Source organism: Camponotus floridanus, unplaced genomic scaffold (genome assembly GCF_003227725.1).
Source record: "Camponotus floridanus strain SB8 unplaced genomic scaffold, Cflo_v7.5 scaffold476, whole genome shotgun sequence".
In the NCBI taxonomy this organism is placed as follows: Eukaryota; Metazoa; Arthropoda; class Insecta; order Hymenoptera; family Formicidae; genus Camponotus; species Camponotus floridanus.
The window spans coordinates 8,705-23,426 of NW_020229632.1; the positions used below are offsets into that span (position 1 = coordinate 8,705).

Below are 14,722 nucleotides of genomic sequence, written 5' to 3' on the forward strand. Positions count from 1 at the left end.
AATTAGAAAACAACGACGTTTAGAAATGGAATCTGGTGAATTATTACCGGATTTACAATTAATATTTACTTCAAGACCAGATATGGATCGACGTCGATATAATACTCAAAGAACTAATGAAGTTGCTGCTGTATTCTCTACAACAGCTGATGGAAATTCCAGAATCATATGTTACATACGTAATAAAAATACTAAAACTTTACAAAAAGTTAGTATTATGATCCAAATGTAGAACCATGGATATATCCATTATTTTATCCATATGGTACTTAAGGATGGCATCGTGATTTAAAAAAATTAAATAGTTGATAGACGAATAACTAGAGGACAGTATATTAAATATCGTATAGCTATTCGTGATGAATTTAATGTTTTTTTGTTAGGACGTCGCTTATTTCAAAAGTGGCTTGTAGACAGCTATGTAAAAATGGAAAAAGATAGAATTGATTATTGTAAAAATCATCAAAAAGAATTACGTAGTGAAACATATCAAGGTTTAAGAGATTATTTACAAACTACGGCTAAATAATTTAAATGGGCGTATTGGGAAAATGGTTGTACTTCCTCCACATTTATTGGATCGCCACGCAAAATATATTACAAAATTATCAAGATGCAATGGCAATAGTTAGTAAATTTGGTAAACCAGATCTTTTCATTACTATGACTTGTAATCCAAAATGGCGTGAAATTGAAGAAAATCTTTTACCTGGTCAACAAGCTTCGGATAGACCTGATATTTGTGCTCGTGTTTTTAATATAAAAAAAATTATTTAATTTAATCGTTAAACAAAAATTTTTTGGTGAAGTAGCAGCATTTGTATACGTTATTGAATTTCAAAAACGCAGTTTGTTCATATGTTAATTACTTTAAAATATAATTATAAAATTACAACTCCGCAAATTGTTGATAAATATATTTCTGCTGAAATTCCTGATCCATGTGAGAATCGTATTTTACATGATGTAGTTATGAAATATATGATTCATGGACCTTGTAGTGATTGGTGTTTGGTAGATGGACGTTGTTTCAAAACGTTATCCGAAACCTTTTTCTCGAAGAAACTAAAATGGATGAAGTTGCTCTTATCCTTATTATCGCCGACGAAATAATGGAACAAATTTTGAACGTCCTGGTGGATATGTAGTTGATAATCGTCATGTTGTTCCATATTGTCCTACTTTATCAATTATATTTAATAGTCATATAAATGTTGAAGTAGTTTCAAGTATTAAATCAGTTAAATATCTATATAAATATATTATAAAGGACAAGATGTTGCTGCCATAACTATTGAACCAATAACAGAAAGTGTTGTTATTGATCATAATGAGATACATAATTACATCGAAGCTCGTTATGTTGGACCTGTTGAAGCTAGCTGGCGTATTCTTAGTAAAAAACTACAAGATAAAAGTCACTCTATAACATGTTTACCAGTCCATCTTCCTAATGAGCAAAATATTATAATTGAAAATGAAAACATTGACGATGCAATGACTTCTGCTTTAGATCAAGTTACTATGTTAATAGATTATTTTTCATTAAACTTACGCGATGAAGAAGCAAAACAGTATTTGTATAATAGAAATTCCAAGTTATTATACATTTAAAAAAGAGAAAGTTAACGGTAAAAATGTATCACGTTGAGTCAAACGCAAAAGTCATTATAATTGTATAGGACGAATGTATTCCGTTAGTCCAACACAAATAGAATTATTTCATTTACGATTATTGTTACTCACAGTAAAAGGGGGCCACAAGTTTTAACGATTTAAGAACGTTAAATGGAGAATTTTGTCAATCATTTTCAGCCGCATGTTTTAGGTTTTGATGGAAGATGATAAAAAAGCTATGAATGAAGCTGTTGGATGGATGATGCCACGACAACTTCGTAGATTATTTGTACGTATATTATTACATTGTCAACCATTACATCCTGAAGAATTGTGGGAAAACTTTAAAGTAGCAATGTCTGAGGATTATATTCAACATTTTGGTATATTACAAGGACAAAATAAAGCATACGTACAAATTAATAATATGCTTCGTGCTGAAGGTAAAAGTTTTGTAGATTTTCCACAAATGAAACAATTAACAGAAAATGACGAAGAAGAGAATTGCATGATATTTGAAGCTATGGAAATAGGCACAAACAATATAAACAATTAAATAATAAGCAGAAAGCGATCGTCAATCTTATATTAAATGAATTAAATAATAATATTACCTCAAATAATTGTTTTTATATTGATGGTCCAGGTCCAGGTGGATCAGGTAAAACATATATATACACAACTATTTATTATTTAGCTAGAATTAGAAATAAACGTACAATGGCATTTACGGGTATTGCAGCTACCTTATTACCTTTTGGAAAAACAGTTCATAAGATATTTGGATTACCAGTTTCATTATTTGTTGATTCATCATCAACTATTAAAATCCAATCAAAAGAAGCTCAATATTTAAAAGAAATTGATATTTTTATTTGGGAAGCACCAATGGCACCACGATATGCTTTAGAAATAATGGATCGAACATTGCGTGATATTATGAATAATGATATTCCTTTCGATGGAAAAATTGTTTTATTAGGTGGTGATTTTAGACAACTTTTGCCTATTAAAGTACTGCTACTCGAAGTGAAATTGTAAATCTTTCTATTAAGTTTAGTTGTCTTTGGAAACATTTCGTAAAATTCTCTTTAATATACAAAATATGCGAGTTCTTCCAGAAGAAATTGAATTTGTAAAGTTTTTACTGAATGTGTTGGAGATGATACATTAAATGATCTTAATGATAATATACAAATTCCTGAATGTTATATAGCGTCTATTAATGTTGATATTGTGGAACATATATATGGTAATTTAATAAGAAAAAAAGAGTTTGTTAAAATGTCTAAATGTGCCATACTTTCTGCAAGAAATGTTGATGTAGATGAAATTAATAAGAAAGTTGTGGAATTATTAGATATAAATGATGAACGAATTTATACAAGTGTAGACACTGTTGTAAATAATGACAATGGTGACATGAGTGAAACATTGTTACCAGTATATTTAAACTGTTTATCTCCATCGTCTCTTCCTCCTCATGAATTACGTTTAAAACCAAATAGTATTATTATGTTAATTAGAAATTTAAGTATCAGTGAAGGTCTTTGTAATGGCACTAGATTAATGATTATAGAGCTTACAGATCATTTATTAAAATGTAAGATTTTAACAGGTGACAAAACAGGAGACATTGTTTTTTTGAATATAACGTTATATTGCGAAAATATATTTCCTTTTACTTTTTCCAGAAGACAATTTCCAATAAAATTAGCTTTTGTCATGACGATTAATAAATCACAAGAACAAACGTTTGATAGAATTGGATTAGATCTTCGCAAAGATGTTTTTAATCATGGACAATTTTCTGTTGCTTTTTCGCGAGTTCGTTCTTGGCAAGCATTAAATGTTTATCTTGGTAATCAACGAAATAACACATTTGTTAAAAATTATGTATATAAAGAAATTTATATTTAATTTTTTGTTTTTAAATGTGAAAAAACAATTTTGTTAAAGCAACAATAATAATAATAATAATTTGTTCAGCGAATATATAAAAATTTTTTACAAATATAAATTTTAATATTGGAAAATTTTACATTTTATTTAAGAGTTATAAATTTCTACTTATAAAAAATAAATACAATACATATAATCAGCATCTGCTCAAAATCAATCAATTTTTTTATATGTAACTTTCATATAATATAATTTTTTACAAATTAATAACTCAAGTATATAAATTAATAGATACCTCAAGCTATATAGTACATTACAATAAATAAAAATGGAAATCTAGACATTTCGATCTATTTCTTCTTAATAAATTAAATTGTAAGAAAAATATTATAATACTTTTACATTTGGTATGATGCAACAAAAATATTGATTACGCTGTATATATAATTGTGTAATATAATAATAATAATGAAAAAACTATTAGTATGATTAAGCAGAATAAACACAAAAATAAAAAAACTATAAATACACTGTCGTATAAAATTATAATATATAACATAAATGTACAAAACAAAACATGATATTGTATTAGAAATTTATTATAATGAAAAAGTTGTAGAACGTCAGACGAAAAATAAGTTCAATATTAATACATAAAAATAATGTCAAAACTCAGCTGGTTTGTTTTTAATTTGAACCATTGAGAAGAATGTGAAGTAAATCGAAATGTATAGAGCTCTATTACTTCTATTTAAATAATTGAAATATATTTGTATCAGAACATGTGAAAGATTTCAATTACATTTTCCATTATTTAATATAATATTTATATTATATAATATAATTTATTTATATAATATAATTTACACATTATATAAATGTATATTTACTTTATACACGTTATACATATTTAAATAAAACATTTGTTAATATATAAAATCAAAATTAATTTGTTTATTCTATAGAATTTAATATTGAATTATGTAAAGTCATATTATATAAACAAAATCGTATGTATAATATCACAAAAGAAATATTTTTATCAATTTTTTTGTTGAGAAGATAAAGTAAAATAACAATAACTATGACATTATGTGGAAGTTGGATTCCTCTTATTCTGATCCTGTGAAAAAAATAGCAGGAATAGCGCGAGATTCGACCCTGGGTCGGGAAGACGACGACGGAATCGTCAGAGCGAAAGCGACTAACAAAAGCTATAAAACAAATGATGATAATTCCGAATCGTAAAACTTTTCTTTCACAAACCTGGGGCATCTGCTACGACGTAATTGCTACTTCGAAGTTTACCGATCCTTCTTTTGTTTTATAAGTACTTAGGTTTTGTTAGTTCTGCCGATCCTTCGTCCCGCAAACACGTCGTCGTCTTCCCGACCCAGGGTCGAATCTCGCGCTATTCCTGCTCTCGGAATAATTTAATTCGGGTTAATTCATATCGTCATAGCCATGTCCTATTCGAATGAAGAAGCATATGATATGTTGCTAATTTTGGGTGAGTGTCGAGGTACATTCGCTGCAGCAGAAAGATTGTGGCAAGAGCGATTTCCTGATCGGACTCCTCACTCGCGTAACGTTTTTTCACGTTTAGCTAACCGAGTCAGGACCGAAGGTGTCGTTCAGCCTCAACATAACAAAAATCGACAGATCCGCCGTCCAATTAGGAATGAAAGAGCAGCGGAAATTCTTGCATCAACAGAATTGAATCCTCATGATTCCTTGAGACGCCGAGAAATAGATTCTGGAGTTAGTCTTACCAGTATCTGGCGCATTTTGAGTCAAAACAAGTTTCACCCTTATCGAATGTCTCTTCACCAAGCTGTAAATTATGATGATTGTCAAAATAGACTTGCATTTTGCAACTGGATAAGACAACAACCACCTAATTTTCATCACAAAATTTTATTTTCTGATGAATCTACATTCAAATGTGATGGAAGTGTCAATACGTGGAACTGTCGTTATTGGTCGCAAGTTAATCCTCACTGGTTGAGAGAAATAGATCATCAGCATATTTGGAAGGTGAATGTTTGGTGCGGCATTATTGGAAGCCAGATCATAGGTCCTATTTTCTTTGAAGAAAATTTAAACGCTGTTAGATATTCAGCCTTGATAGAGACAGAACTTCCTGTCTTATTAGAAAATCTACCTCTGCGATTGCGCCTGGATATGTGGTTCCAACAAGATGGATGCCCGTCACATACATCAAGAATTGCCCGTGCAGTACTAAATACTATGTTTCCCAATAGGTGGATAGGCAAATATGGTCCGATCAATTATCCACCCCGCTCGCCAGACCTCACTATCCTGGATTATTATTTGTGGGGAAGGGTAAAAGACTTGGTGTATCGTGAACGCCCAACTACAAGGGACGACATGATTCGTAGGATAAGAGAAGCAATTCAATTCTTAAATGCTGATGAAATTCTTCGAGCAACCAATTCCTTCCAAACCAGAGTAGATGCTTGCATCGCAAATAACGGTGCTCAGTTTGAACACTATCTCACTTGAAAATACACAGCAGAGAGGGTTTAGAGTTGTAAGATATTGGGGGACTGACGAACCCCGGTGTTGTTATTGTTGTTGGCACTTTGGTATTTACCTTAAGGTAAAGTATAGGTAAGTAGTCAGTTAGTTTGTAACTTATTCTATTCTGTTCTAGTCATTATTCTATTCTAGTCATTATTCGTGATTTCATTCTAGTCTGCGTTCTAGTCTTCATCCTCACATATGAGGCGCTCTCTCTCTCTCTTTCATCCTCTTCTTTTCTGAGCATAACCTCTTCGGAGAAATTACTGAAGGCTTGCCATCCTTCCTCTGACTCGCACATTTTCTCAATTATTTTATCCAACGACAGATCTTCGCCTATTTCCGATTTCAATAAATTTCTTTCCGTGTTCCATTCAGGACATCTTTGTATTGTGTGCTCCGCCGAGTCCTCCTCTTCTTTACAAAATGGACAGATCGAGGTATCTACTTTACCAATGCGGTATAAATATGTGTAAAAACACCCATGGCCTGTTAGTAGCTGGGTTATGTGAAAGGACAATTCACCGTGGGTTCTATTCACCCATTGTTCCATGTGCGGAAGGATTGCGCTAATTGTTCTTATGCCTGCTACTCCTTGTCTTTGTAGGGATAACTTCCATTGTCTATTTAACAAGATTCTCTCCTCTGCTTTAATGTCTTTTTCTTCTAATTTATTATGTTCGCCTCTTCTTTTTAGCTCGTATATTCTAAGAAATACTCGTCTATAATAAGCTGCGTACAGAGGATCCGGTATTACTCTAGCCAGCAGGAGTGCTGCGTCTGCTGAAACGGTTCTGTAGCCAGCTATCGATCTTATTGCTATTACTCGTTGAACGCTTCTTAGCGCGACATTAATTTTCTTCTTATATACAGAGTCAGCCCATATGGGGGCCCCATACATAATAATCGAGTGCATCATGTGTGAATAGAATCTTCTCTTTTTTTCGCGCGGGCCTCCTAAGTTGGGTAGGAGACCCTGCAGGGTACGCGATACATTGGATACTTTCTTTTCCACATATATGAAGTGATCATAGAAACTCCAATCCTGATCGAGCAACAATCCAAGATATTTAATATTTCTACATGCTTGTACTTCCGTATTGCGTACTCTTATTGTATATATACTACTACTTTTATCTTTACTTTTAAGTTTATTATTATCATCAAGGATTATCACTCCTGTCTTGTTTTCGGTTATCTGCAGGTCGAGATGTTTTATCCTTCTCAAGATTCGACTTAATTGTAGATTACTTTTAACTATAGCCTCTTCTGTAGTGGTCGCAGTGGACACAACAAATGTGTCATCTGCGTATCCAATTATCATGCAGCCCTTCTCCAGTGGCGTGCGCAATACATAATCATAGGTGATGTTCCATAGGGTCGGTCCAAGGACCGATCCCTGTGGAACACCAGCCGTCATCTGTCTAATCATCGTCTCACCTTCAATAGTAGAATATTCAATGTATCTATCTTTAAGATAACTTCCCACAATCTTTTGAAGGTATGAAGGGAATTCCTTTTCCTTCAACGCTTGCCTGATTTTTGGCCATTTAAGCGAATTGAAGGCATTCGTTACATCTAAGCTGATACAGACAACCGACTTGATCTAGCCTCTTCTATTACTTCTTTAACGACCAGAAGTGCATCGCAAGTAGAAGTACTCCTCTTGAAGCCAAATTGATTGGGTGCGAGCCTGGCAGGTGGATGGGTATCCATCCAGTCTCGTATACGGCCTTCAATTATGCGTTCCATTATCTTGCCCAATTCATTTAGCAAGCAAATAGGTCGTACTTTTGGATCCATAAGATCTAAGTCACCCTTTGGTATTAAAACCAAGGCTGCTTTCTTCCATATCTTGGGGAATATTCCCATCTTGAGATATATATTGTACATAGCTGTCATTCTATTAAGTAGTGTATCTGGAATCTTTTTGATGAATGTCATTTTAATCCCATCGAGGCCAGGAGCCTTGGTAGGGCGGGATCCCTTTTTAAGTATATTACTTATCTCATTTATCAATACGTTATCTTCTTCTCTCCAAGTATCTTGCTCATCTTTTTCTTCATATGCATTCCACATAGGATCTTCCGGGAACAACTTATTTATAGTCCTATTTAGTACTTGTATATCCAACACTTCTGTAAGGCTGGGCGAAGATTTCTTTAGCCTTTTAAGGGCAATCCTGTAGGGAAGACCCCATGGGTCTGTATCCAGATTTTGGATTAATTCGTCCCATGCCTTTTTCTTTGCTTTTTTAATTTCATTTCTGAGATTCTTCTTGTCTTCTCTATATCTATCTTCTAGGAATATAATAAGATTAATATCCTTATTGCGTCTTCTATTAGCTCTCTGCCATTTTTTACGCGATGTCATGCATGTTTTCCGTAGATCATTGATTTTACTTGACCACCAATATACTTTGTCTTTAGTAATCTGTTTAGCTCTAGGCATAGCGTAATCACATGCGTTTGTTTCCTGTACCCACTGAGCAGGGCATTCTATTGTGTCCTCAGTAGTCGGTATGTTGATATTTTGCGGGGCCTCTATATAGCTCCACTCAATCGCTTCTCGAAATTTATCTTCATCAAATTTTGTATATGACCATCGTATGTATCGTTTTTTTTCCCTGCCGATATCCTTGTGTACGGTAATTAATATTGTAATAAATGTACATATGATTTGATAGCGTTTCGTCCTTCGAGACTGACCAATTTTCTATATGTGGTCTTAGGGTTATGTTACACCAGGTGATATCCACTATAGATGAGTCTTGATGCCGTACGCAAGTGGGTTTGCTTCCCTGGTTTACGAGTATCAAATCCCTACTGGTTATCCAATATGAGAGGCGATCTCCCCGCGGGCAATTGTAATTACAGCCCCATAATATAGCTTTAGAGTTAAAATCTCCTGCTATTAATAGATCTTCTGTTGCCTCTTGTACATGTAGGTCTAACTCGTCTAAGAACTCTTCGTATGTCTCAATGCTTACATTAGGCGATATGTACACCGATACAATTGTTAATTTTTTCCATTGAAGGGAGACCGAATAACGGCCCCTCTTTTTTAATACTCCATAAATAGGTAAATTTGGGGTTACATGAATAGCGGCATGACCATCTCGACTATTTAACCATGTATTCCCATCTGGAATAGTATATGGCTCTGCAATTATGGAGATGCAGATATTTTTCTCTATTTCTGTCTGTGCAAGTAAGTCTTGCGCCGCTCTACAATTATTTAAGTTTGTTTGAATTATTCTAATCATGTTATATAATTTGTAAATATGTAAATAGAATTGTACATATCACTCATCCATTAAATTATCATCATCAGTCTTCCGCTCTGATGTTGTTCCATCTATTCGCTCTGATGTTATTCCATCCATTCTTTCTGGCAAAGATTGCTCTTCTACCGTGCCAGATTTTTGCGTCTCGGGAACATCATCTGCTGTTTGCGGAGGTACATTCCTAGCATTTTGTGATACGGATACCTTAATTGCCGTGCATATCACTGATCCCATTCTATGGTCTCCATTGAGACCCAATTCTGTACATATTCTACACTTAGCCTTATTTGTGCATTTGGGAGCTATATGCCCCTCCATGCCGCATTTGAAGCAGCATCCGAGAAAGTTATTTTTTGATTTGCATTTCTCCCTTACATGCCCTACTCTCCAACACTTGTGGCACTGTAAAGGTCGGGATTTAATCATCTCAATTCTAACAATAGACCATCCAATTGTGATTCTCTGCTTTTCTACCAGAGTTATTGCCGAACTACGCGGGCATTGCGCCCATATAACTCCAGATCCTGAGCGGGTACGTCCGATTCTGCCCACTTTGATATCTTCATATTTACATTCGCCTTCTAAGGCGAGAATCTCCCGAACCTCATCCGCGGTGACAGATTCATCCATTCCATAGACTCTGATTTCACCCTTGACATTGGGTCTAGTGATCAAGGCTTCATCAGCTAGAATCTTCTGTACTTCTGCAGCCAGTTTATCTGCTTTTTCGTTATTATTAGGACCGGAGATCTCTATTATCGTAGCTCCGTTCATACCCTTTCTTACTCTAGGAGTTTGGATTTCCAAATTTTGTAGGGATATCTCTTTTCTAATCTTTTTGAGAGCTTCAGCATATGAGAAGCTATTATTACTTCCTATGATATTAATGGCTGCGGTCTTTGGCAGCTTCTTTTTCTCCTTTCCGATATCCTTTTTCTTTTCTCCTTTTCCTTTCCTAATCTTTCCTTTCTTACCAACTTCCTTCCATTCTCCTTCCGGTATGATCCCTTTTGTTTCCATTCTAGGGGGAATCAATTGGATGTTTCCTTTCAATTTGATTCCTTTCGGATTAAGGGTCTTTCCCAGGAGCTTCTCTTTAGGACTTGGGCCACTTTGCTGTTGGATGCTAGTTGAAAGCCTGAATACCATCGAGGTAAGTATAGGTTCCCTCAATGGAGAGGGATCCCATCCATCGAGACTATCTAATTTCCTTTTTTTATTTTCTGTTTCGGGTTCTACGTGAGGTTGCTGTAAGCAGGATTCACCCGTTATCGGCCAGGAATCTACTGTCTGTGATCTAGCTTGGGATAGCCTTTCCTGTGAACTCCAGTGTAATCTTCCTTCATCTTGGCTTCTCAATGGTGGCCATTCTTCGTGGGATCTTCTAGCACTCTTAGGTAAGTTCTTAGGTAGATTTTTCATAATTCCATATTTAGCGTCTAGGTTAGATTTTAAGCTAGGACTTAAGTTAGTTTTTAAATTAGACTCTAAGTTAGATTTTAAGCTAGGACTTAAATTAATTTTTAAATTAGTCTCTAAGCTAGTTATTCGATTAGTTTTTAAGTTATCGTTATTTCTTTCTAAACTGTTTTTAATTTTTCTTAATTCCTCTCTTATTCCTTTATTTTCAGTTTTTAATTCATTTATAACTTCTTTCAGTTCTGATATTTCTCTCTTCCTTTTCTCTTCTTCTTTTTTATTGGATTTCCTCTCTCTTTCTAACTCTTCTCTTAATGAAACTACTTTGGATCTAAGAAACTCAGGATCTCCGGTGGACTCGGTTTTACCTTGTAAAGCTCTAATCAAATCCTGTAGACATAACACTCGGTTCTTCAGCTGGCCACTCAATCCACCTTGCATACGACCACATTTGGTCCTAATAGTTTCTATGTCAGACATGAAATCCAATGCCTGCGCTCCTAAATCAGATGCTGTCATTTTTTGTAGCAACTCTTTTTCCATACCATCAGGTGCTTGTCCGACCTTATTCTGTAAGTCATTTTCCGCAACGATAGGATCTATAGCGCGGATCTTCCTTTTTGGTCTACCGACTTTCCGCCTATTAGCCTCTTTACCATCCGTTGACTATAGCATCCGTGACTGTAGCATCCGTATTAGAACCATTTGGCTCTCTACTTTCATCTTGGATCTCATTTGCCTTCCTGGATCTAAGTCTATTTTTAATTTTGGCTCTCCGAGCCCTCAGTTTCGGAGACTTCATCTCATCCGAATCGCTGTAATCGCCGATAACTCTATTCGCCTTCCTTTTTGTCGCTAGTGGCATATCCGCTTCTACCTCTACCTCCATTGTCGACTGAGTCTGCATGGACTCACCTTCCTCTTCCTCCATTAGATTGACCCAGCTCACGCTCTTTGCGTCCACAGGCAGAGCCGCTTCTTTGGTTACGCAGCCTGGGTCAATCTTGGGGATGGTTTCATCCCCAGCTTCTGTTTGTGCTAAGGGAGGAGGTTCCATAGCACCCATCGCATCCGTCTTCTCAACTTCTTCACATGCGGTGGTAGTCCTTCTCAATGCCTCGCCCATCATAAACGTGGCATCTTGCCCTTGGTATCCTCCTTGTCAGCCGCCGTCCCCTGGATCATCCGAATATCCTGGGGCGGTAAGTTTTCTCTTTCTGTGGAACTCATTTCATAGAGGCTAACGTGTTTTATTTTCCAGGGTGCACCTCCCTGGTGGGGTTTTAGGGAAAAACCCCCAACCCACATGCACACATCCACACACTCAATCACACAAACAGGAATTGGATCATGGGATAATGGAAAGGAAGAAGGAAAGGGTAGGGATGGGTAAGAAAAGTATAGAAAGGATAACAAAGGAAAGGAACAGGAATTGGGGAAACGAGAGGATTGGGGTGTTTTTCCACCCTTAACGGAATCCTCAACCCGGGCGATTGAAGTCAGGGCCGCCTACCCCTATGCGCATCAGGCCAGAGTGCCCGGAGGGAGCGCAACCCCCCTTCCTCCCCTTCCGGGGAGGGAAGTGCAATGCGAGCTCTTGGTCACCGTCCCCCGATCCCCTGGCCCCCCCGACACGCAAGTGTCAAAGTGGGGACCCGAGAGACCCACCGGGCCCCCCCCCCCGACACCGAGGTGTCGAAGTGGGGGGCCCGATGGGCCCGGAGACCGGGGGCCGGCTAAGCCCCTCCACCACGTCAAGGTGGCTCGCATCGGAGGAGAACCTAACCTAACCTTTTTTTTTTTTTTTTGGAAAATGCATTTGCGCATTCCCGGAGGTTTGCCGGGAAACCAGCAATCCCCGGGATATGTGGGACTCCGTTCCATACCAGAACGACTACCCACTAAAAAAAAAAACCCCACGAGTGTTCCTCCGCGGTCGGTGGGCGGCGAGGTGCGGGTCTCGCCGAAGTCACTACCACCGCACCACCGCACCTCGTCCGACCGGCAACACGGTTGCCTCACCGATGCCTGAGACGTCCGTGGCCGATAACCCGGTCAGGACGCCCTCAGGCAGGAGCCCGCGCACGTCGCGAGCTCCCCGCACTTACTACATTCACGGCCACCCCTGAACACCAACAGGGCGGCCGTGCCTCCTCGGGCCCGAAGGCCAAAGGGTGGCAGGAGATGAGGACCCACCATAGCCAACTACAGTCGGCCCCCACCTCCGCCTGACCCCGCCTCTGGCACATAACCGCGCCAGAGACAGGGCCACTACCATCCCGGGGAAAGGGGAAGGCTAACTAACTAACTAGCTAGCCCCTCCCCCCGATCCAATCAGCCAACTCCCTCACGAGGAGAGAGTTGGCCGCTTGGCCCTGCACGTGGTCCGCGTCCCACCCGTCGCCTCGCGACCCTCACCGGACGCGGCCCCGGCTCCTCGCTCGCTTCTTCCTCCGCGCGGTGGCCCCGACCTCTCCCGACCTCACCCCTCCGTCGGCGCGGTGGAGGCGGGCGTGTTCCCCGAGGTGCCCTTAATCGCCCGCGATAGGGCCCCTCTCCCGCTCCGCCTCCTCTTTAATACGGAGGACGGCCCCACAGAAGGTGGTAACCGCCCTCCAGTTCCCCTCGCTTTCGAGCATGGCCTTGACCAAGCTCGAGAGAGCGAGAGGTCCTCCCGCCCTAAGACCTCCCTTAGGTCACGGCGCAGCACATCCCACGCTGGACAATCCTCCAGTGTGTGCTGCGCCGAGTCCTCCTCGACGGGGTAGTGGTGGCACCGCCGCGTAACCTCTTTTCCTATGCCACACAGGTACGAACCGAAGCACCCGTGCCCGGTAAGCACCTGCGTCATGTGGTACGACAGCCCACCCCAGCGCCTGTCCGTCCAAGCTGACAGACAGGGCGCCAGGGCGCCGACGACCCTCGCACCAGCCCCCTGCTGGTATTCCTGGAGTCGCGTCTGCCACTCCAGGGCGAGCGTCCGCCGGAACCGGCGCCTCACCATTTCCCTCGTCCTAGCCGGGAGAGTCAAAAACTCCCTCCCTCTCGCGGAGCTCCCGCATACGCCGGTACTGCCCAGCGAGTGCAGATGCGAGGAGCTCCGCGGAAGGGATCCCGGCCAGGGCCAGGGCCACCTCAAACGCGATCGTTCTATAAGCCCGAACGGCCCTAAGGGCCAGCACCTGCTGCACGCGATGTAACATACCGCGCAGCTTGGCGCTGGCCCCCAGCTGTCCGGCCCACACCGGGGCCCCATATAGGGCCATGGCGTGGACCGTCCAGGCGTAGAGGCGCCTCACCCTCCCGTCTGATCCCCCCAGGTTGGGCAATAGACGACCCAAGGCCATAGCCGTTTGGGTCAGTCTGGGGACCATAGGGGGGTGGACGCCCTCGGAAGCCATCGTGCCAGACGATGGCCTCCGATTTTTGCGGCGCCACCCGGAGGCCGAGAGCCCTAATGGCCCTCACTACGCATGCCACCGCTAACGTGCCTCTTCCCAGTCGTCCCCCTCCGCCAGGACTATCGTGTCGTCGGCATAGCAGACCACACGACACCCCCGGGGGAGGGCCGCTGCAAGGACTGAGTCGTATGCGATGTCCCACAGGATCGGCCCCAACACCGATCCTTGCGGGACACCGCACACGACCCCCCTCGTCCTGTCGGCCTCGTCCCTGTCCGTATATGACAGGGACCGGCCGCTCAGGTAATCCTGAACGATCACCTGGAGGTACTCCGGGAAGCAGAATCTCCTCAGCGCCCCCCGAACGCACCCCCAAGGCAGGGTGTTGAACGCATTCGCGATGTCCAACGATACCCCCACCGACACCCTGCCATCTACCAGTGCGGCCTCCACGAGGGACCGCACTTTAAGCACCGCGTCGATTGTGGACCGTCCCTCGCGGAAGCCGAACTGGTGATCGCTCAGGTCCGGTCCCACCCGCCTCATGTGTTGG

General features: G+C 40.3%; 2 protein-coding genes across 2 annotated transcripts; both read right to left on the bottom strand.

The window, feature by feature from the left end:
• Positions 1 to 6,065: 6,065 nt before the first annotated feature.
• Positions 6,066 to 11,894, bottom strand: LOC112639132. Its single transcript, XM_025412099.1, has 7 exons — positions 11,508 to 11,894; positions 11,137 to 11,434; positions 9,372 to 10,836; positions 8,772 to 9,290; positions 7,665 to 8,689; positions 7,207 to 7,503; positions 6,066 to 6,136 (listed from the first exon to the last, which is right to left on the bottom strand). Exons 1-7 carry the CDS (start codon positions 11,892 to 11,894, stop codon positions 6,066 to 6,068), a joined length of 4,062 nt encoding a protein of 1,353 aa, XP_025267884.1.
• A 1,888-nt stretch (positions 11,895 to 13,782) lies between these two features.
• LOC105248289 lies at positions 13,783 to 14,169 on the bottom strand. Its single transcript, XM_025412100.1, has one exon. It carries the CDS (start codon positions 14,167 to 14,169, stop codon positions 13,783 to 13,785), a length of 387 nt encoding a protein of 128 aa, XP_025267885.1.
• Between the last annotated feature and the right edge of the window lie 553 nt (positions 14,170 to 14,722).